The 24,255-nt window shown below is 42.5% G+C and overlaps 2 protein-coding genes across 13 annotated transcripts in view; one reads left to right on the forward strand and one right to left on the reverse strand.

The window, feature by feature from the left end:
• The window catches only part of LOC143274661 (uncharacterized), a 76,130-nt gene extending 54,391 nt beyond the window's left edge, over window positions 1-21,739 (forward strand). For all 12 annotated transcript variants that reach the window (XM_076578602.1, XM_076578551.1, XM_076578568.1 and 9 more), the window contains 3 exons: window positions 8,491-8,690; window positions 9,548-9,731; window positions 10,902-21,739. In XM_076578602.1, the coding sequence (XP_076434717.1) occupies window positions 8,508-8,690; window positions 9,548-9,731; window positions 10,902-11,995 (1,461 nt within the window). In that variant the 5' untranslated portion in view covers window positions 8,491-8,507 and the 3' untranslated portion in view covers window positions 11,996-21,739. The remainder of the gene's footprint in view (window positions 1-8,490; window positions 8,691-9,547; window positions 9,732-10,901) is intronic.
• A 375-nt stretch (window positions 21,740-22,114) lies between these two features.
• The window catches only part of LOC143279493 (uncharacterized), an 8,380-nt gene continuing 6,239 nt past the window's right edge, over window positions 22,115-24,255 (reverse strand). Inside the window, exon 6 of the mRNA XM_076583539.1 lies at window positions 22,115-24,255. This exon is cut by the window's right edge and continues 510 nt beyond it. The gene's annotated coding sequence lies outside the window, so the exon portion shown is untranslated.

The following is a 24,255-nucleotide window of genomic DNA, read 5'->3' on the forward strand; positions in this document are numbered from 1 at the left end:
CATAAATCAATATCCAGAACAATCAGAACAAAAACTGAGAAAATGGTCTGGAGATATACTACTCAAATATGTGATTTTTCAGCCTTCTAAATATATGTGATGACATGATCAGTGACGTACTATGAACGTAACTGCTACGTGCTACGGCAGCCAAGGGGTTTACACGAGCTCTTCTTAACATTTTGCTGTGCTGATGGCTGGACATTGTTTCAGCTCACTTCTTTTATTTAAGCAGTGTTTTGGGTTTTGGGGTTGTTGTTTTTTTTCTTGTTTTGTTTTGTTGGGTCTTTTTATTTTTGTTCGTTTGTTTGGAAACCCCAAGAAGCGGATGCGCGCGACAGACGGATAGACAAAATTAATGGTCGGATAAACATAACAAGCAACCTTTAAAGAACAAAACTCGACAACACATGGTTATAATTAGATATAAACAACCTTCAAAGAACAGAAACCGACAACATAATATGTAATAATAAGAAACAAAATATCCCCCAAAGAACAAAAAACGACAACAAATGATTGTAAGAAGATACAAATAACCTTCAAAGAACACAAATCGACAGCATATGATTGCAATCCTCGCCCGACAGGCAGAATGCACACGATGATCACGTGCAAGCGACTCGTTCCAAAGCGAAGCAGTCTCATGCACACAGTGACGCACCCACTGAAGAAAACAGCAGGAGAATGATTAAAAAAACAAACTAACTCCATTTCACACAGGAGCAATCTCGTCAGTGCGTTTAATTAGGGTGAGTAAGGTTGTCGACTTGCTTGCATCAGCACCTGCTGGGAACCCCCATCCCCCTTGTCACAGTCGATTTTCGTCTTCTCCACGTTTATTCCTTTGCTCGCGCAACACGTCCCATCAGACGTTGGGTGGGATGTGGATGTGGCGGGGAACTGGATGGGAGACAGAAGGGGCGATGGAAAAGGCACTGATAGGAAAGGTGAACGGTTCACAGTTGTCAGACAAAATGGTTTGGTGGGGGTGCATTGTCTGGGTTCAAGAGCTTGCGTTTAAAATACAGGGGCAGTAGGTGCATTGATACAGCAGTTAGTTTGCTCAAAAGTCTGATAAAGCAGGGGTGGGGATGTGTGGGGGCGGGGGGAGGGGGAGTGTTAAAGGTTAAAGATTCCACAATCTTTTACGGTGACAGGGGAAGTGCATTGATTTTCACTGTGTCAATGGGCCCAGTCCTCTCATTCCGCCGCTGTTGATATTGACCGACAGAAGTCAGGTACCCAGTCACACGAAGGACGAATGAGGACAATGTGAATGATGTGCTTTTCCCAAGGACACAGGCCACAACAACAGGCCGAAACGAGGCCTCGGATTCTGATCACCGGTGAACACTGGATCACAAGTCCAACGCGTAACCGATTCTGCCATGGCGCTCCCGAAGGAGAGAGAGTTAAAGAGAGAAGAGAGAGACAGACAGAGACAGAGAAAGGTGAGAAAAGAAATCTGTAGGGAAAGAAACAAATGACAAAGAGAAAAATATTCACAGACAATAGGACACTAACCTAATTTCCTCCATTCCGTGATTACTTGTTTATCAGGACGTTTTCTTTCTTCCCGTCACAACGATACACATCGCCCGGTAAAGAACTTTCGCTATCCACATGACAAACAGTAGTTCCCTGGGAACATCGATAGGTCTTCGCCACCCTCATGACAAACAGTAGTTCTCTGAGACCGTCGATAAGTCTTCGCCACCCTCATGACAAACAGTAGTTCTCTGAGAACGTCGATAAGTCTTCGCCACCCTCATGACAAACAGTAGTTCTCTGAGAACGTCGATAAGTCTTCGCTACCCTCATGACAAACAGTTGTTCTCTGAGAACGTCGATAAATCTTCGCCACCCTCATGACAAACAGTAGTTCTCTGAGAACGTCGATAAGTCTTCGCCACCCTCATGACAAACAGTAGTTCTCTGAGAACGTCGATAAGTCTTCGCCACCCTCATAACAAACAGTATTTTTATGAGAACGTCGATAAGTCTTCGCCACCCTCATGACAAACAGTAGTTCTTTGAGAACGTCGATAAGTCTTCGCCACCCTCATGACAAACAGTTGTTCTCTGAGACCGTCGATAAGTCTTCGCCACCCTCATGACAAACAGTAGTTCTCTGAGACCGTCGATAAGTCTTCGCCACCCTCATGACAAACAGTAGTTCTCTGAGACCGTCGATAAGTCTTCGCCACCCTCATGACAAACAGTAGTTCTCTGAGAACATCTTCCAAAGCCTTCACCATCCTCAAGACAAACAGTAGTTCACAAGGAAGATCTTCTAGGAATTTCCCCTCCTTCATGACAATCCGTAGTTCTCTAACAACATCTTCTGAGTGTTTCCACCATCCACATGACATAGCGCACTCTCCGAGGACATCTTCTTGGAGTGTTTACCACTCTCATGACAAAATGTTATGCTCTGAAATCTTCTAGTAGTCATTGCCACCCTCAAGACAAACAATATTTCTCTAAGAACTTCTGGGAGTGTTAGACACTCTCATGCCAAACAGTATTTCTTTGAGAAAGTCTTCTAGGAATGTTCTCTACTCTCAAAACAAACAGTATTTCTCTAAGAACTTCTTCTGGGAGTGTTCGATACTCTCATGACAAAAAGTATTTCTCTAAGAACTTCTTCTAGGAGTGTTCGATACTCTCATGACAAAAAGTATTTCTCTGAGAACTTCTTCTGGGAGTGTTCGATACTCTCATGACAAACAGTATTTCTCTAAGAACTTCTTCTGGGAGTGTTCGACATTCTCATGACAAACAGTATTTCTCTAAGAACTTCTGGGAGTGTTCGATACTCTCATGACAAACAGTATTTCTCAAACAACTTCTAAGAGTGTTCGCCACCCTAATGACAAGCAGGAGTTCTCTAAAATCATCTTGTAGGAAACGTCGCCACCCTAATGACAAATAGTAGTTTAACATCTTCTTTATGGAATCCAGTGTGTGTGTGTGTTTTCTTTAGTTTAACGTCTATTCACTATAAGTGTTTTTAGACGGAAAGGAGTAAAGTAGTGTATAAAGGAAAGGGAATGCATGTGAATATTAGTGTAAAAAAAAAGAAAAAAAAAGTTCATGTTATGTATCAGAGGAAAAGTATATTATAAGAAAAAGTCTAAAGAGGTTGTGGTGTGTATTGAATGAGTTGTCATGGGAAGGAGAATATGTATATGCATATCAACAAGTATTAACCTACAACAATGTAAATATAAATAACAGTATTAAATATAATACATCAAAGGAGGATACCAACTGGACTGGAGTTTAAAATTTCTGAAAACATTCTAAGCAATGAATAATCATTCAAAATCTTTTCAGTGGCTAATGAAATATTGGAAGAAAAGTCATCAACTACATCTTTTGGAAGTAACTGTCTTATGCTCGGACAATGAATGAGTAGATGGCTTACAGTTATTTACTTACCGCATATACATTTTATATTTTTAGAAAATTTTGTACGAAAGGCATTTAAACGAAGTCTATACATTAGACTTGTAATTTGTCTTGAATGTGCTGCTGGTGTCGAATTTAGAAAATGTTTGGGATTAGCTGCATTCTTTGTGTTTACACAACATTGGTAATATTGATTATTTGAATCTATAAGTAATTTCTTAAATCGATTTCTAGATACATTTTCTATACAGCTAATGCATTCATGTAGATCTGACTGGATGTCAAGTTGTACTGCGCCTTCGAAATCGTGTGTGTGTGTGTGTGTGTGTGTGTGTGTCTGTGTCTGTGTGCCCACGTGCGCGAAATGTGTACCGTCCGGAATGAAGTCTTGAACGAGTTCAGGGAGAGTACAGACGCCGTGACGTTAATCAACAAAGACATGAGGACGTGCAAGGTGGGGAGAAAGAAGACTGACTGCATGAGTTCAGGAAGAGTTCAGTCTGCAAAGTTAATGAACAAAGAAATGTTGCAAGGGATGAAGAAGGGCTGTATGTGGCAAAACCGGTGCGTGACTGAACTTTGTACATCGGAACAGTTGTTTTTTGTTGTTGTTGTTTTTTGGTGTGTTTTTTAACGTCGTGATCACAGCTGTGCCAAAATGCCACGGCGGGCAACAGAATATCGCAGCCAGTGAATCGCCACATGCACGTTTCCAATGATAGAAGAACACAACAACAACAAAAAAGGTGGTCGACAATCCTCATGTGCGTTTTAACCACTTCAGACCGATTCCAATACTCACGGATGGTGCTTTGTTGTTTAGGCTATAGTATCCACTGTCACCAGTACCTCTCCTGTTGGATGAAAACCCTGTCCAGGTAAATGACCACTTCCACCTCTTGTCTTTCAAAGCCTCGCCTTCCAATAAGATCCAGTCGGTGTTGGTTGTATTGGCTCTTTAGGGTGCAGTAGCATTAATGCGTTGGACTTTTATTCTCTTCGAATTTCGGTAACGGCGCCTGGTGGGTAAGGGGTAGAGATTTTTCCGATCTCCCAGGTCAACATATGTGCAGACCTGCTTGTGCCTGAACCCCCTTCGTGCGTATCCTGTAATCCATGTCAGCGTTCGGTGGGTTATGGAAGCAAGAACATACCCAGCATGCACACTCCCGAAAACGGAATATGGCTGCCTACATGGCGGGGTAAATAAACAAAACGGTCACACACGAAAAATGTTTTAAGTCTGTCTGAGTGTGCGTGCCTGAAATATGATTGAATGACATAGGAAACGAATGATGAGCGCCCCGAAATGGCAGCCGTCAGTCGGCTTTATCCAGATAGTCAGCCTGTTGTGCAAATGACCACGTGTTTGTAAAGCGATCAGAGTTTGGTCTCCGACCGAGGTTGGGCGCAATATAGGTATCATATCATTCTCCGACCGAGGTTAGGCGCTCTATAAGTATCCATATCAGCATCTTCATCTTTAGAGTTTCAGTTTCAATGAGGTGTCACAGTGTGTGACTGATCCATGTACTCTTCACCACATCTGATATTGAGGGAGAAATAAGGAGCAGATGCCTGATCCTCGCGTAAAGCCATCGCGCTGGTCATGCCTTCAGAAAACCGGTCAGGCCAGTTTGCCCATAGGTGGCTGCCACGTAGTTCTACGTCTGTCCATTAATGGGTGTGGTGGGATGGCAATGTAGAGGAGTGGAATCCATCGGACGCTTTAGACGGAGCTTGACGAACTGGACTTTGTGGTTCAAATGACACCTCTCTCTCTCTCCACACACACACACACACACACAGACAAGACAAATGGTTTATTGACTTAAGCCTTGCTCATATTAGGGGAGGGGGAAAGGGGAATTCAAAAGCACCAAAACATATGTATGATGTTCTTCCACACTCTCCGATACATACGCGCGCACACTGAGACGTTCACAACACACACACACACACACACACACACACACACACACACACACACACACACACACACACACACACACACACACACACACAGATTAAGTATTAGAATTGACATTTCTCCACATACGATGGAAAATCATTGGAACGCCTTGCTACACGTACAAGAAGACGGAAGAGGAAGAAGGGTGTATGGACTGCCGGCGCTCAGACAACGGCAGACCATTGACACTGGAATTCCCTGAATGAGGTATTAGTGTCTATGGGCAGACGAACCCGGTTGTGGCTGTCTGTGGGGGGACTCGGTCTGAACGAGGGCGCAGGAGTGATGCCACTGACGTAATGCCGGTTGGGTGTATTCCCGGGGACCGTTACCGCAGCCGGATTGGCCTATCTGGAGATGCAAACATACCAGTGGACTGTGCCCCATGTACCTATTAATTAATAACACATCCCTCAGCAGACTAGTTAAATCGCGCCCAACAGCGACCTCCCACAAAACGACAATTTTCATCAACATACTGATGTTGGTCGTCAAGTGGAAGAATTAAAAAAAAAAAAAAAAGAAGAAGAAGATAAATGAACAGACAGCTGCCAAACAAATAAACAGATACGCAAAACAAATGCCAGCATTCCTTGGCAGTTAGGACCCGGACGCGTGCTGTGACGAGTGAGTCAAAACCAACCTTCCCATTGACCACACCTGCACAGTCAGAACTGCCATCAGCTTTGAAACATGCGCCCATCCCAACCTACCCCTCACCTTTCTGATACACACCTAACTGCATGCATGCACCCGCCCACTCCGTCACCCACTCTCTTCTGACGAGATTTGGCCTGAGCAACGAAGTAAACTTTTTTTTAACACACACACACAACTACAAAAAAACAACAACAAAAAAAACAACAAAAACCCAACCTACAACAACAACAACAAAGCCAACGACAAGCCCTCCAAAACGAAGATCGATTGTTAGAGATGATAAGAGAGCTGTCTGTCACCTTGCCAGGACGTTCCAGTTGGTGATAAGAAAAATATTATCGTTTCACTCCAACTGTCTAACAGTTGTGCTGGCAGGGGTTAGTTTTCCATGCATGCAGATGGTGTTATATACCTACATCACTCTGCACGACACTAATGCAATCAGTCCAGCAGTCGGTGTTATGTTCAGCGAGCATATCAAATGAATGCCGAGACTGAACTACATCTATGTATGAAGTGCGCGCGTGCGCTCGCGCATGACTGTGTGCGTTGGTGTGTGTGTGTGTGTGTGTGTGTGTGTGTGTGTGTGTGTGTGTGTGTGTGTGTGGCACATGACAAATGTTATATCAGTTAATGAATCCGATTTTTCCCATTCCTCGTTCGTCAGCTGTACATAATGTTCATGATGTTCACTTGTTTTTATGAGGTTTAGGAGGTTGTATATTTTAGATATGATTTTTAACGCATGTAACCTTATTTAAAAAAAAAAAAGAAAACAAAAAACCTTCGCCGCCATTAGGTAGCCATACTCCATAAGCGCACGTAGTACCTTGTGACCTTCTGAACTCAACTGAAACAGAAACAAGGGTCGGTCAACCCTCACAACGTATGAACTGTTAAAGGATAGCATTTCCCCGATTTTATCTCAATGGACACACAAGATGCTGACGACACACAAGCGCAGCTGGGGTCTGACAGATTGAAGTCATGAAGTTCATCCTTTGAGTCTGAGCCTTTGCTCCCTCGTGGGGTTTTAAAAAGTTACCCTCCCCTTGCTTTCACTCCGAGTTTTTAATTTGTCTGTCTGTCAGCAGGATGACACAAAATGCTGTGGAGGGATTTTCCAAACATTTTGAGGAATATGTCGGGTATTGGCCACATTCCACCCGATTAGATGTGGGTCAGGTAGTACTCGATCCAAGGCCGGGGTTGTTTAACTCACTCAGTACGGCCAGTCCTCTCTTCTCCTCTACACAGATCCCTCGGATGTCCAGTGGGTGTCTGAATGACCCAACCTTTAGCTTCCGTCGTCAGAATTGTGGTATTCTTTGTCAACATTCACCTCTTCAGTATAAGAGCCTTCCACTTGCAATATTTTGATGATGGTAATTGGGGTGAAACGCTGTTAACGTCGTCTCTTTCGCCGTTCGTATGGAGAGAGTTAATGAAGGACTCTTCACTGTTTTCTGAAGGGAGGGTAAAAAGTAACAGTTTGATACGGGGAAAAAAACACATAAGAAGAATGGCCATTCCATGAGGCATTGTTGGCAATCAAAGATAACAAAGTATCACCAACAGACAATTTCCTGGCATCGTTAAGATCATAAAATGTCAAACAAGATATAAAAGATGACGGAAATTTAATGTTGTGGTTCAAAAAGAAACACACCTTCCCTGGTGCGTTGCTGTTGCTGTTTCCTCTGTCCAAAGATTCCCGGCGATATATCCCACTGCAATACACGATTCCCACGCTTCCTTGTCATAAAAGACACGTCAGTAAAAGTGAAGCCAAAACATACATGCATAAAGCGGATTTTTCTTTCAATGGTTTGTGGACTGACACACACTGAGATACATATCGAAAACACTAACTCAGATGCTTTATTGTCAAGTTGTAAAAACCTCTTTAAAAAAAATATCAAACAGCCCCCCCCCCCCCCCCCCACTGATGACCTCAGCACAGTGCACTGTGGCTTAAATTCATGTTCAGCCATACAGACATGACATCTATTCCCTGATAATGTTATTGTTGTGTCAATGAGAACAATTATGCAAATGTGTAATTTTGGATGCAAATAAACGTAAACGAAGTAACAAAGTGTTTGATGATAACGATGGTGATGGTGATGGCAATACCACCACCACCACCACCATGACTACTACTATTACTACGACAACCACTACTACTACTACTACCACCGTACCCATCAAGTACTAACACACGCTGATCACTGTATATTTTCCTGGAGTCAGAGGCCTACTGCCGCCGTGTGTGATTAACTGCTTGAATCGCACAACACGTGAAACGCATGAGCTGAACCATGTGACTGGGTTGTATGAACAATGCCCTTGAGTGGAATGATAGACGTTTTTGTTTTTGTTTTTTGTTTTTTTAAAGAAAAATGTATCAGGCAATTATTCTCACTTACTTCTGTCTTCAGGGAACCCTTCCACAGCCATGTCCGAGCTCAGATTCGCCACAGACCGTCGTCGGCGGTTCGACCGTTGTCACGTGCGAATGACGTACTTGATGCTGATGACGTCAGCATCTGTGATGGTGTGCTGTGGCAACAACGCGACCTCCTTCAAATCGATACGGAAAATCAGTTTGATGCCCATCGACTTCCGACCAGATAAAAAGGTATATGTGTCTTAAAAAGAAGATTGTGTGTGTGTGTGTGTGTGTGTGTGTGTTCGTTGGTAAATATTCTGTGATCATAGATACACATAAAATAAAGTTTGTTTTCCATACTCAGACTCAAACGTTGTGCATTTCGGTGGTTTCTCACCACCATCATCACCAAAACTGATACGGAACAGTCTTGGGTTTGAAAGGATGTGAGTGAACATCTATAAGTAGTGAGCTTAACAAATAAGTACAGGTTTTCGATTTTGAAGAAGGGAACTTTCTTCAACTCGTGGCGTGACTGAACATTTTGTACAATTTATTTTGGTGCGGATTTACAATTAAAAACAAGTGTGTATGCGTTCGTGCGTGCGCGCGCGCGCGCGCGTGTGTGTGTGTGTTTTGTGATCGCGCGGGCGCGCAAGTTAAGATTTTCCCGGTGCTACAATATTACGGTAAGAAAGGTTTCTGTTGGCAGGGGATGGGGATGGGGGAGCAGAAAAGGTAAACTCGAACACACATGCTCATTCGCGTACGTGCGGTGACAGTTGTCTCAGCAGTGTAGGCCTATACTATAGTGCAAGAAACTTGTAAAGACTACGTTAACTAAACTGTGCTTGATATATTGTAACGTGCCCCTTTGAAAAAAAAAAAAAAACCGAAAGAAAGAAAAGAGACAGCGATAAATGAATACATGGTCTAGGTTCTCGCTCCTTTGTACAAAGCTTTTTTTTTTTTTTTTTTTTAATCTTGTTTTATTTCTGTTATCGTCTAAAATCACAGTATATTGATAGACGTTAAACTGAAGAACACACGAGATCCTCACCGCAAACCTCCACCATCAAGTGTTTCACCCACAGCTCTGATTTCAGTTCTCCCAGCTGTATCAGGTGGCGAGGCTCAAGGCCCAGATCCTGCGAGGTTTGAACCTCACCTCGGTGCCCGAGCCTCCCACCAAGAAACCACCGCAGCCCAACCGCGTCCACAACCACGTGACCATTCCGCCCGACAACGCCCACAAAACCCCGTCCGCTATCGTGTGGTCAGAACCATTTGGTAAGTGTGGGGTTGAGAAGTTTCAAAACGCTATGATGTATACACACGGGGGGTAGCATGGAAATGCGTTGCAAGCCAAATACAGTGTGGCATATAACACAGAAAGTCAAATAGTATTGTGTTGTATTGTACTGTGTTATGTTGTACTGTACAGGGCAGCACGAAAATGCATTCCAAGCCAAATATGGTTTGCATACAACAAGAAATATTTGCAACAATTGCATTGTACTGTACTGTACTGAACTGTACTGTACTGTACTGTATCGTATTGTATTGTATTGCATTGCATTCCACTGCATTGTATTGTATTGTTTTGTATTGTACTGCGTTTCTCATAACACATTTCTCAGAGTGAAAATCGGGCTGCTCTTCCAGAGGAGTCCACGTCACCTCAGTGTAGTGCCACCCTATTTTCTGCTTGCAAGTGTATTTGTTTTACTGTTAAAGTGGGTTTCACAAGAGCATATCCTACCCCCTTCTATCCACACCGCTCCCCGCCCCTACCTCCACCCGACACAGAGAGCCTTCACAAGGACAAAAGTCTCATCATTAACTTGTGTTGGGCCTTTAGCTGTTTCCATGTTGCGTTGCCTTTCATGCTTTCGCCTCTCTGCCTTCCACTCCTATCAGACCCTGTTCCGCCACGCCCTTTATTCTTTTATTCTTCTTTCTCCGACCCCCCGGCCCCCTCCCTGTTAATGCGTATTTACCCAAAGGAAATCTGCAATGCGTGGCTTACTTAGATCTGTGATGCGTTCTTTGCATATTTAACCTTAAATAGCCTGGCACTTAAACGCATGGTTTGCCGATAGCAGAGTTTGTGTGATGCAGCAACATTTGTTTTATTTGTTTTGATTAAGTTCCAAGATATAAGTAGATATCGGATCAAGTTTATCTTTGATCGAAAGACTCCAGAACTGAGCAAAGTATTGTTTATCTTAATATCTCTCTTTCTCTCTGTTTTTACCGCTTGACAAATACCTATCTTCTTGATAAAATAGACCATTCTTTCTTTTTTTTTCATTCTTTTTTTCCCATTATAAGTGCCCCCATTGACTGTCACTTTGTTGCCTTTAGTATCAGAACCATTAGTGTTTCATACATAGCGTTATGGACCAACACTGTTGAATATTAAAACAGCACAATTTTCTTTGCATCTTTCCCCTCCAGATATGAGAAAGAAGATGGCGGATCGCATGCTGTTTCGAGTCAGCAATCCGAGGAAGCAGTCAGCCAGCATCTACCGAGTGTCACTTCTGCTTAGGCTCCGTTCCAGCCGCCACTCCAAACGGAGGCACAGAAAGAGATCCAGAGCCAAGAAAGGCAGGCTGAAATTCCCCGATCTCAAAGGCAAAGAGGTGCAGAGCGACCAACAGAAACGCGGCAGTAAGAAACAACCGAGAGCCACACGGAAGAAAAAGTCCAAATCAAAGTCTCGTCGCAAGAAATCTCGCCGTGTCAAAGTGCTGGTGCAGTCGATGACTGGCGAGTCAGGCAAGTTCAAAAGAGTGGCGGTCCAACGCGTTGTCGTGGATAAAAAGTTCCACTGGATCAATCTGGCAATCCCCGCCTCAGTGGTATCACGTGCTATTCAGTCCATCAATCAGTCGCTGGTGTTGCGGGTTCGGTGCAAGCGGTGTCACAAAGGAGGCGTGTCTATTGACAGTCCCGTGCCCAGAAAGAAGAGGCGACACACGGACGTGGGGTCTTCCAGCAGCCCTGCCCTGAATCCCCACCGCCCTTATCTCATCATCTTCGCCACCAAGACGCCTCCCGGCTCAGGCACCACTGCTGCACCCTCACGTTCCGCGAGGCATGTGGGTAGCGTGTATCCCGGGCCGACGGACGATTCCATGCCGTGTTGTGCTGATCGACTGCACGTGACCTTCAGGGACCTGGGCTGGGATCACTGGATCGTCGACCCTGAGGGATTCACCACAGTGCTGTGCCGAGGTGTTTGTCAACAACCGTCAGACTTAGGGGCCTCCCCTCTGGAAGAAAGGCCCACAAGCAAGGAAGTATCGAACGATCAAAGATTGTTTACCTATGATCGCCATGCATGGCCCTTAAAAAGGAATGAGGGCGGGGCCTCCTTCGTAGATGGTGCCAGAGACAGTAGCAACGCAGACACAAGAGAGACAGGCGGCTGCCAGCCGCAGAATCGGTCTTCCCTGACTGTGATGTACTACACTGATCACAACACACTCACTCGCGCTGTGATCCCTGAACTGCTCACCAATTCTTGTTCGTGTATGAAAAAGTGAACGCTGATATCCACTGTGATGTGCTATTGTGATATGTCTTTCGAAGACCAAAAGAGTTTGGGCAGCTGTTTTTAGAGACTTGGTGTTGAAACTGACTGAAGTGAAGATGGGTATGAACAATACCAGAAATCCTACTATGACATGTGGATGATGTTCGTATGTCTCAGATTCATGGCATTATTGTGCTTTGGGTGATTTCGGTGCAGATTATGCAGCCTGTCCAGTACCCCTAACTACTGGAAACAAACCCAAGGTCAGGACTGTGTATGGAGAGAAAGTACAGAATGGTTTGTATGCTGCCATGGGATACCAGTTTCAGTTTCCAGCACACTTTGAAACCAGAAAACTGAAACTAAGATAGGTGGATACCCCGACGAATTGGAGTGGTGTGTTAGTATTCTCATGAACAAGGGAGATAAGCCATCCTTAAAAACCGTCTGTCCAGAAGAGGAAAAGTACTAGAGACATTTGAACACGGTAAAAAGGTGGCTTAAACTAACACAAATTGTCAAACTGTTCCCCAAGTGGCTGACAGATTGCTTTCACATGATTTCGTACTTTGTTGTCCGCTTCTTCCTTCATCATTGTCTTTTCCATTTCAGGACGTTTTCTTGTTTGTTTGTTTTTTCATACCAGTGTACACACCATTTGCGTTTTTATTTCTTATCCTTTTAACTTCAAATGAATGACTCAAAATTGACTCGTGGGTGGCTTCGTCGTTTGTGCACCTGCTTCATTAACTGTTCACAAATTTTGCTGTGATGACAAGATGTAACTTGTGTATGTATGTATATATATATATATATATATATATATATATATATATATATATATATATAATATGCTGTTTTGCGAACTCTTTTGAAGACTGTCAGCTGAGACTGTCTCGGGCGCAGTTAATCTGTGGACGTGTATAATCATGGGTCATGGTTTTGATAAAATGAGGTCTGGAAAATGAGTTAACTCCAAGTACTGGTATAATTCTTGATCTGCTCAACGTCAACAGGCAAAGCCTTCCATGTTTGGTTCGGATGTGATTTGTTTGGGCTAAATCAGCATTGGCAGTTAGTGTGAACAAGGTTGGCAGATATTGTGCAATCAGCTTGAATGGGAAATAACCGACTTTTCACCTTCTAAAAATGGGTATGAGTGATGAATAAGGCTTTAATGAACACAGCTTTGGATAGCTGTAACATTCTACGTTGACTCTTGAAATACCACCTATACACTAAAACTCCGTATCGGCGACACAGAGCAGTGCCCCTGCAGAACAGGCAGCCAGATAACAGAACATCTGCCGCAGTCTTGTCCGCTCCACCAAGCGCTCCGAGAGAAAACCTGGCCCGACCCAATCCCAGCGGCCCGGAAGCTTTACGGAGGACTGGAGGACCTGCGACGTATTGCCGCCTTCGTCGAGGAGACGGGGGAATCCATCTGATAAATGACGAACGAGACAACTCTTGTACCATGGTGTATCGTGCGCCAGTTTCAAACAGGCTTTTTGTTATGTAGTTTATTCAAACCTGCCCTCATTCAGTGTACCGATAAATGATGGGATTGACTGAATGGGTGTGGTTCTTTCGGAAATAACAATAACATAGAGTACCCACAAATGTCTGAAAACAAATGAGATGGATTGCCTGCAGTGTTAGGTTTATTCATATTTTTTGTTTCTTGGTTTTTATTTGTTTTATTTATTTTCTAAATTTCGTTTACTTTTAATCTGCATCAAAATTGCCATTGTACATTTCAAAAGTAATTTATAACAGCATTTCACCTCATGGCGTGGATAGGAATCTGGAGAGACAAGTTCGTGAAACAGGTCAGTCGCATATCTGCTTCAGAAAGAGACTGCTTCTGTTTCTTAAGGAACTGTTCTCATCTGGTGTCTGGGCTTTTTCTTGGAGAGGCTTGGCATTTTCCGAGGTGGACTGGTTTTCTTCTTCAGAAAAGAACTACGCTTTTTCTGGATCTGGACTTCTTCTTCAGAAGATGAAATAGATCCTTCTCTTCAGAGAGGGCGTGAACTTCTCTTTCACATAGGAACAAGGTTTCTTGCATAGGGAGGACTTGTTTTCTTCTTCAGACAGGAACCTATATTTTTGTTGAGATGAACCAGGTATTTTATTCAGAGGGGAACCAGGTTTCTTATTCACATAATTATTAACTAGACTTCTTCATAGAGGAAATAGGCTTCTTCAGAGAGGAACAGGGTGTCTTCTTTGGAAAGGCATTGACAGAACTCTTCTTCTGAGAAGAACTATGATTTATCTTCAGAGGCTTCTTCAGAAAAGAAACAGGATTCTTCATCAAAGATCAAATAAATAAACTTCTTTCAGGAGGAACCATTTTTCTTCCTCGGATATGAACCAGTCTTCTTTGTCAGAAAGGTACTAGGCTTCTTGTAGTAGAAACTAAGCTTCTTCGCAGAGGAGCTAGCCTTATTCGTCTGAGAGGAACATATTTTCTTGGGAGATAAGCCATGATTCTTCTTCGGAAAGAAACCGCGCTTCTTCGTCAGAAAGGAACAAAGCTTCTGGGAGGGGGGAGGGGGGGGGGGACAAAATATGCTCCTTCTTCAGAAAGGAAGTGTGCTTCTTCATCACGATGGAACTACTGAATGAGGTTTCTTCAAAAGGGAATTAGGCTTCTTCGGAAGGGAATGGGGATTCTTCGGAAGGGAATGGGGATTCTTCAGAAGGGAATGGGGCTTCTTCAGAAGGGAATGGGGATTCTTCAGAAGGAAATTGGCCTTCTACAGAAGGGAACGGAATGGGGCTTCTTCAGAAGGAAATTAGCCTTCTACAGAAGGGAACGGAATGGGGCTTCTTCAGAAGGGAATGGGGATTCTTCAGGAGGAAATTGGCCTTCTACAGAAGGGAACGGAATGGGGCTTCTTCAGAAGGGAATGGGGATTCTTCAGAAGGAAATTGGCCTTCTACAGAAGGGAACGGAATAGGGCTTCTTCAGAAGGGAAGGAGGCTTCTCAGAAGGGAACGGGGCTTCTACTGCAAAAAGGAGCTTAATGGGGATAGCTTGTTTTTCAGGGGCAGAATGTGGATGTGATTATTCATCTCCACAGTGTGCAGTGGTTGGCGTCATTAATTGTTGAAGGTCGTGGGTTCGGTCTCCATCAGCGTCTTGTTTATCAGTGTGACACATCTTGGCCAGACCAACACCTGCCCAGGTCCGCATATGCTATGGACTCGTATGGGAGGACTGTCACATCAGTCAACTCCCATCCACCTCTCGGACGAATTATATTGCTCAAGTTTTTCATAACACTTCAGGTGGCTGTAACTCTCTGGACATGACATGAAAGAAAGCGTAGAATACAGAAGTGCTTTTTCAGATCAAAACGAATGTGTCTATAACATTATGAACGTCATCTTCCTCCTTATTAATCATCATGTAAAAAATGGAGGGGGGGGGGGAAGGAAAGTGTGTCAAAATTATGTTGTCTCCCAGGCGAAAGATGCAGAAAGATGCGATATCGAAAGAAAAATATTTTCTTACGATTATACGCAGCAGTCTCTGCAATCGTTCTATCTAAATCATTACAGGCTAACTGACAAAAACGCCAAAGATATTCGAACCATCGATTTCTGTTCGTTTGCATTTTTTACGTTTGCTTGCTGTTATATTGCTGACGTGTATGTGGCGAATGAGAAACATACGACTTTGCATTTGCACTAATGTATATGTACAGCTGTTTTGACTTTGACTCGTATGATTCATATTGGGTTTTGTCTGTGATCATCAGGTATCAACAAAGTATGTTGTGACGAATTGAAAAAATCATTTCGCTGTGATCATCATCATCATCATCCATTCCATTCATGATCAGAATGGCTTAATAACCAAAGATATAGACAAGCTTTAACCTTGGAGTTTCCCTGGTGTAGTAACCAAGTTGTATGCTTGCGGAGAAAAGATCGTGGTACAATCATTTTTTCATAGCACTTTTTTTTCTTTTTTCCTTTTTTTTTTAGGATCTCTCTTCATATTATGCAGAAATTTATAATCAATTCTGAATCTATTGCTCAGATAGTTTGATCAGTATCACAACCATGTGGCCAAACATTTCCTATCAGAACTGACATAATTGTGCTGGGGTTTGTGTATTTCTGTACAAACCGTACGGCACGTGCCTATCAGAAAATCCCAAAACGAACGCACAGAGCATTACATGCAACATATTGAAATTAGACTGCTGTTAGCATTATTATGAATTGTTGTGTCCATCGGTCAGTTCGACAATGAAGGGTTACGGTTTTATCATAGACTGCACTTACAGATGCTTGCTCTTTAAGAAATCGATTTTGATTTTGTTTTAATCAGAAAAGATATAAGTAACAAAAAAGAACAGATGATGTGATAACCAGTGTCCATAATCGTTCATAATCTAGTCTGTTTCATAGGCTTATTTTTCACGGACTTTTGTTTTCTCTAATGTTCGCTAGCTCAACTGGACAACCAGTGCACGTGCGCACAACATCATTTGACTGCATTTTGTATGGAACAATGTAAAATACAAAAGATAGTCATTGCCCAGATGAGACTTTGGACTTTATTAGTCTTTGTTTTTTTCGGTGCTTTTTGTTGTTGTTGTTGCTTGCCTGCTCACTTTGTTCCTTTGTTCACACATCCTCATGTTTATTTCAACTGATGTTGTTTATGTGAACGCCTTAATTGAAACTTTGATGCACCCATAGATATTCCGTCAGTAGCAACCATTCTTTCAGAAAAGAAGAGTATCAGTATCAATAGCTCAAGGAGGCGTCACTGCGTTCGGCCAAATCCATATACGCTATACCACATCTGCCAAGCAGGTGCCTGACCAGCAGCGCAACCCAACGATAAGAAAAGAAGAAAACATAAGAACACAATGTGATTGTTTTACGATGACACCATTGTGATAGGCATATGCCTGTGGTGTTGGAGTATTGGGGTGACGTCCGTAAACAGTTTTTGTGGCACATCAGTCCAAAATCAGTTAGAATTGTGGGATTTCCGATTCACAACCAGATCTCATGAAGATTTGAGAGTACTGAGTGAGGGTTTGTAGGTGACGTATGTCAGACCGTCGATCGAGTGGTAAATTCACCGATGTGTCTTTGCATGAATCAGTTCTATTGAAATTCTTTGGTCTGCCTGCATGTCGCCATCTCCGATTCTAAAACTTGTTGTTAACGAATAAAAAAAATTTTTAAAAAGAAAGAAAAAAGGAAGAAGAAAAAAAAAAGAAAAACAGAAACAAAAGAAGAAAAAAACAGGAAGCTGGATATAGATAAAGACTTGTCATTGTCTCATTTCCTGGGGGGTCTGTGTGTGTGTGTGTGTGTGTGTGTGTGTGTTTCCCTTTTTGTTTACAAACTGCGTCTTTCAATTTAGTTCCTTTCACTTTTGCGAGGGCTGGGCGTAAAAAACTTTAAAAAATACACCATGTAATCCTTGAAAACTACTCTCGTTACTGAATAAATAATATCTCATGTTTATCTTGTCGTGTCCCACCCCCACCCCCTTAGTCTCTCCTGAGACTTAACGCTGCATCAGTTTACAATTGCCAACTGGGGGCGGATGGAAGGGGGAGGGGGGCTTTGTTTTACAGCCAATAGCTTTATATATATATATATACATATATATAAATATATATATATATATATATATATATCCCCGGAGCATACGCAAGAGGCTTTGTCGTCCTCGGGAGGGTGGGGGTGGGGGGTGGGTAATTTTCCCGAGCGTTCACGTCTCTTGGGAAATAAAGAAACAAACTGGGTAGAGGAGATAAGGGAATGGGGGTGGATTGGCAAATTGCGGTCATGGGAGAAACTTGGTCAATCTTGTTTATTGATGTGTTTGTTGTTGCTGGATTCCTTGTTCGCTGTGGGTTCGCTGTGTTGTATGTTTGCTTCTTTCAGGGGTGGGTGGTGGTGGTGTAGGGCGGGCTGGGGCTATTGTTCTTTTCTGGTGGTTTATCGATTATTACATTTTTGCTTGTGTGTGTATGTGTGTGTGTGCTGAAAGGATAGCGTTCGACTTTGCTGGAAGAGTATCAATCAACACTGCACCATTACTCCGTCCTAAACAGTGTGCAAATCAGTGACACAAATTTGCCTGTGAATTGGTCATACCTTGTAAATGCTTGAATATACTTGTGTGGCACACTCACCCACACATAAGTGTGCATGCACACACAGACACGGACACACACATGTTCATTAAGAGAGAAAAACAAAGAGAGAGAAGATAGGGAAGAAACTACAGAAACAGAAAGAAAGAAATGCCAGAGAGAGATCCATGGCCTTCTTTCAGATGATATACTAAACTGTAGTTCGTAATGCAGCACGCATTATAACACATAAACAAACAATGGCAACAACTTGAGAGTTGTCCGACGCTTAAAAAAGAAGCCAGGAACAACTTTAATAAGGAAAAAAAGTATATGAAAACAGGAAATGAGGGAAGAAAAAACCCGGCAGTAGTGAAACCATAGACATATAATTTATTTAGATGTAAATATATATCTCAGTGGGTGCAGCTCACTCTCCTCTCTCTCTACACACACACACACACACTTCTTTTCTCACCCTCTTTTGCCTTTGTCATCTCAGTTTCCACTTCCGTCTTTTGTTGATTTGTATTGTCTCTCTCTCTCTCTCTCTCCCCTCCCCCACCTCCTCCTCAGACTACGTCATCAGGTCACCTTTACCAGGTCAGGAATACAGGCTCTCTCTTTCTCTCCCGAGAATAATGCGCAATCAGTTTACCTTTGGCAGTTCACAAATGTGGGTTTTTCTCCCTCCCTCCCGGACCGTCTTTCTCTGGCGGGGGATGGAGGTGGGGGTTGTGGGAAGGGTGAGTGTGTGAGTGCGTGGGCAGACGTGGATGTGTTCTTGTTCAAGCTGTCTGATTAATCCTTTCTTTCTTGGCCTACTCCTTTGCTTAGGGCCAGAGGCATTGTCATTCAAGCTCCTCACTTTCTTCCCTCACCATCTCTTCAGACCACGTCAGCAGATTACATTTGCCACGTCAGAAATGCAGCTCTCTCCCTCCCTCCCGCGCCGACAAATGCGCAATCAGACAATCAGTTCACATTTGTCAGTTCACAAATGTGGGTCTTTCTCTCTCTCTCTCTCTCTCTCTGTGTTTCAAGACCATCTCTGTCTCTTTCTTTCTCCAAACCCCAGCTAGACTAGATATGTATACCTATGTAACTCGTGTGCTGTATTGTTACACCATTTCAGAAATGTGGGCCTGGAAAGAAAGAGGAACTATTGACATTACTCTATATTTCCATCCTCGCATTCCTACATACACACACACTCTCTCTCTCTCTCTCCACCCACCCTCTCTCTCTGTAGATGGGGAAGGGATGAGAGTAAAGAAGCGATCGATGGGGGATGGGGTGGGAGGATGGGCTTTGCTTTGCAACCAACAGCTTTAATTTTAATCTTCCAGGAGCTGGGGATTTTGCCGCCCTCTGGTTTAGGGTGGGGTTGGTTTTCCTTACCGCTCACGTCGCTGGGCTTGTTACAAATGTCAAATGAAACATTGTGATCATGCGAGTGCAAGAAAGAAACTTGTTAAATCCTGTTAACTGAAATGTTTGTTTGTTGGGTTGGATGTTTATTTTTTGGCTTCTGAGACAAAGATCCAAATGTGACGATGAACCGAGCTTTTGTTAGCAGCGTGCATTAACAAACATGATCATGTCTCGTCTTCAGGTTGTCTTGTCTTGTCTTGCTACCTGCTTTGTTTGGTTCTGTCAGGGTGGGGGTGATGGTGCTTGTTGGACTTGAAGGGGTAGTGGATAGTGAGGACCTGGGGGATTTACTTTTCTCCTGTGATTTTTTCCCACTCCGTAACGAGATAGGGGAGCTTCGACTTAAGTTTACCCCCACGCAAAAACTGCATTTCAGTTCCACCTCTCCCTCTGATTTATCAGGTACGTAAAACACTCATTGCTTACAATGTAATTACATAGCTAATGAAAATGTAGCTTTTATCTTTCCAACATTCTTCTCAAACACTGCACAAATAAACAACAAAGGTATACATCTGATAATACATCTGACAACTAATCGAGTTGTGTGTGTGTGTGTGTGTGTGTGTGTGTGTGTGAGAGAGAGAGAGAGAGAAACTTGAAGAACCGAGATCCTGTGTGCAGTGTGCATCAACACACTTAACGCCTTACGGCAAAATGATACGTTCCTTTGCACTGGCAAAACTGTGCAGCCACTGCAAGGCATTCAAGATAAGATTGTGTGTGAGTTCGGGTGGGGGTGGGGGGTAAGGAGGGGTAGGTGCGTGTGTGCGTACTTGTGTGTATGTGTGTGCGTGCGTGCGTGCGCGCGCGTGTGTGTGCATATGTCTATATATGCGTGTGCCACGTAAGAATCACACACGCACTTTTTCTTACACCAACCCCCGCCCTTTCCCTCTAGCTACCCCCAACCCCCTCCCCTCTCAAACTCCCAACGTTTTCATCACCTTATTTTCCAGCAACCGCATCAACCCAACTTTCAGTAGGCAATGAGTTCATCAATCATGAATCTGTTTGTCTTTTAACTGAATCGATCATTCATTCAGTCAGTTTAAAACAGTTCACAGATAGGTTTGGTTTTGTACAAAAAAGCATGTTTTCCATGATTCAGTCGATTTAGATTCGTGCAAACTAAATACAATATACTAAACCTAAACCCAAAATAAACGACTGATGGTTGACTAATCAATTTTAGACACGAAGCATTTTTCTGAGCTTCGAAAAATGAAAATCGGTGTAACTGTTTGTGATATGATATCATACCATTTTAAGCCTGAATATAGGCAGTGTGTGGTACTCTCATAATGTGAAAAACAAATACAAAACAAAAATAAAGAAGACAAAGAGGAGAAACAACACGAATCTTACGCATTTCGTGCTTTTAATAAAGTCATATTGGTTAACTAGAATCACGGAGAAACAAAATAATAAAATAATAAGCTTATTTTGAATGAATTACAAACACTTAACTTTTTTTTATATCATAGATAGACTTGCAATACCCAGTAATCAATTGATAGACTTGCAATACCCAGTAATCACTGGATCAATAAAACACCAAACAAAAAGATGAAACTGTGATGAAATTCCGTCACATACATCCCATTATTTCTGTGTTGTGTATCACGTTCATTCTGATAGTCAGTCGTCTCAATTAATAAATCGACCTTATGTCATCATTCATGAATGTACTGACGCAATTATCACTCAACATATGACCACTGAGTGTTGCTTATGATCACGACATGTCTAATCAGTCTTAAAAAAAATATATAAAAAAAACTGCTATAATTCTTTGACGGTTTGTTTTATTGAATTTTGAAGTGATGATTACTCAAAAATACACAATAATTACAGTCACATAACCACCACCTCGTAATAACGCAATCATCATTCTATCTATTAACTGCTGAGCTTCACAAAACATACTTCATTTGTAACTTATTTTCATGTTTCATTCAGGTTCAGCCTAAACACCCCAATCGTTAAACTGTTTGTATTTTCCACGTTCCTGAACAGCGGATAACTAAAGAGACAAAATTCTTTTAAGATTATGACATTTTTATATCAATGTTGTCGAGTGGTTTTGATTGTTCTGCTAGCTATTAGCCTGGTTATTTGACAATGTACAGTTTTACTCTGTTGAACTGTTTGAAGAAGAAAAAAGAAATGAATAAAGCACATTCATCCATCCAGTATTGTGTGGTTTGCTTTTTCTGTGTGTGTGTGTATGTGTGTGTATACAACGTTTTTGTGTGAGTGTGTCTGTGTGTATACAATGTGTGTGTGTGTGTCTGCATGTGTATACAATGCGTCACGCGTGCGCACGCACGCCTGTGTGCGTGTGTGTGTAAACATGTATCTGTGTAAACACACAGGAGCCAGGGTAGGATCCACATTCAGCAAGAAAGAAACACAACAGAGACAGACTGGAACACAATTGTGCGTGCGTGCGCACACACACACACACACACACACAAAATTCCACAATGATACAGAATACTGACATGATTTTAAGGGTCTAGTTCCTTACTCAGCAACAAATATAACTTATTCACCCTCTCCTCCTGATGTTTCAAGCAATTATTCAAGAAATGTCATCATCATTTTGCGTGTGCAAAGTCATTGGTTGCACACCCACACCCACACAACCACACTCAGTCATGTGCATGCACATATGCATTCACATAGAAACATAATTTTTTATGCAGTTACACACTCGCATGAACATACATGCAAGCATGTTTGTGTATGCAAATAGTGAAATACACACACATATGTGCACACACACACACAAATATTGGTAACAAATTTTTAATGATTTTTTAACAGACACTGTCAAGTTCATATAATGCAAAAACACATATACATACACATGAATTAACAAAAAATGGCAAAGTAATTTACATTGCAAATTTTTGACACACACACACACACACACACACACACACACACACACACACACACACACATAGTCATACACACTAAAAAAAAAAAACACACAGACAAACCGCATACATTCAATTTCCAATGTCAATGGAAACAGAATAACAAACTCCATTGCAACTGACGGTTTCAAAGTGTTTCATGTCCCTAAATACAGTTCAGTTATTTTGCAATCACTCATTTTACACATACACATACACACATCCTTCCACATGCAAACACACAGATACACACACACACATCCGCCCCCACACAGACACAGACACAGACAGACACAGACACACACACACACACTCGCATCCATGCACACATAGACACAGACACAAACACACATGCACACACACACACACACACACACACTCACATCCATGCACACACAGACACACACACACACATCTGCCAACACACAACCCCACACTGAACACAGTTGACTTTTACCCCCTGACTGTTATTTTTGGTAAAACAAAACTCAACAACACATGATTTCAAAATGTAAGACCTACTTCTCATGCACTTTGCAGTGGTGTAACTGATTTATCTGAACAGAAGCAATCCAAATTGAGGAGGAGAGAGTCCAGATAATGAAACAGTGACTGATGTCCTGACCTGTTACCTCAGTCTTACCTCCAGTAACAGCGCCTCACTGACCATCATAATTATTTGTCAGCAGGAGTCAAGGGGTTTAAATGCTGCATTTGACACAGAAGACCACAGTATACTCCTTTCCAGACTTGAACATTTTTTGGGGATTCACTCAACAGTTCCGAGTTGGTTTTCTTCATACCTATCCAACTGCTTCCAGATTGTCTCTGTTAAAAACTTTAAGTCTGATCCAAGCCTGATCTCCTAAGGTGTGCCACAAGGCTCTTGCCTGGGCCCCATTCTGTTCGTTCTGTACACTGCTCCTCTTTCTGATGTCATTTCTGGCCATTCTGTTCTGCACCACTCTTTTGCTGATGATACTCCGCTACAAAAGTCTGCAGAACCAAACCAAGTACGCAGACTGATTCTGACAATGCAGGATTGTATTCTCGACGTTAAATCCTGGATGACCTTCAACAAACTAAAGTTAAATAATGACAAAACTGAAGATATGATTATTTTCTCTGCAAGAATATCCACATCTACTTCTTTTCTGCCTCTATTGTAGTTGGTGATGCCACAGTTCAGTTTTCTAAATCAGCAAGGAACCTTGGAGTCATTCTTGACTCAAACCTCAGCATGCATGCTCAGGTAGTAAATCTGATACGCATAGTCAATTGTGAACTTTGTCGCATCAACTCTATCCGTCAGTACCTTTCTTTTGAATCTACTAAAACTCATTTCTGCTTTTGTGCTGTCACGAATCGACTACTGTAATTCTCTTCTCATAGGCTGTCCACATAATATTCTTCAGTGAATTCACAAACTTCAAAACAATGCTGCCCATCTGACTCTCAGATTCCCACGTACTGATCACATTTCTCCTCACCTCCGCACTCTACACTGGCTCCCCACTGAAGCGAGAATTAAATACAAAGTTGCATGTCTCTGCTATTCTGCTTTTCACTCTGCACGACCTACATATCTTTCTGACCTTATCAGTGTTTACACTCCCACAAGAAATCTCCGCTCTTCCTCTGACTGTTACCTTTTGAAACTTCCTCGTGTCAATACAAGAACCAATGGTCAACGTTCTTTCCTCTTTGCTGCTCCTCACATCTGAAACAACCTTCCTCATCATATCCATGCATCTGATTCTATTTCTGTTTTTCACTCATCACTA

The sequence above is a fragment of the Babylonia areolata genome, chromosome 2 (genome assembly GCF_041734735.1).
Source record: "Babylonia areolata isolate BAREFJ2019XMU chromosome 2, ASM4173473v1, whole genome shotgun sequence".
In the NCBI taxonomy this organism is placed as follows: domain Eukaryota; kingdom Metazoa; phylum Mollusca; class Gastropoda; order Neogastropoda; family Buccinidae; genus Babylonia; species Babylonia areolata.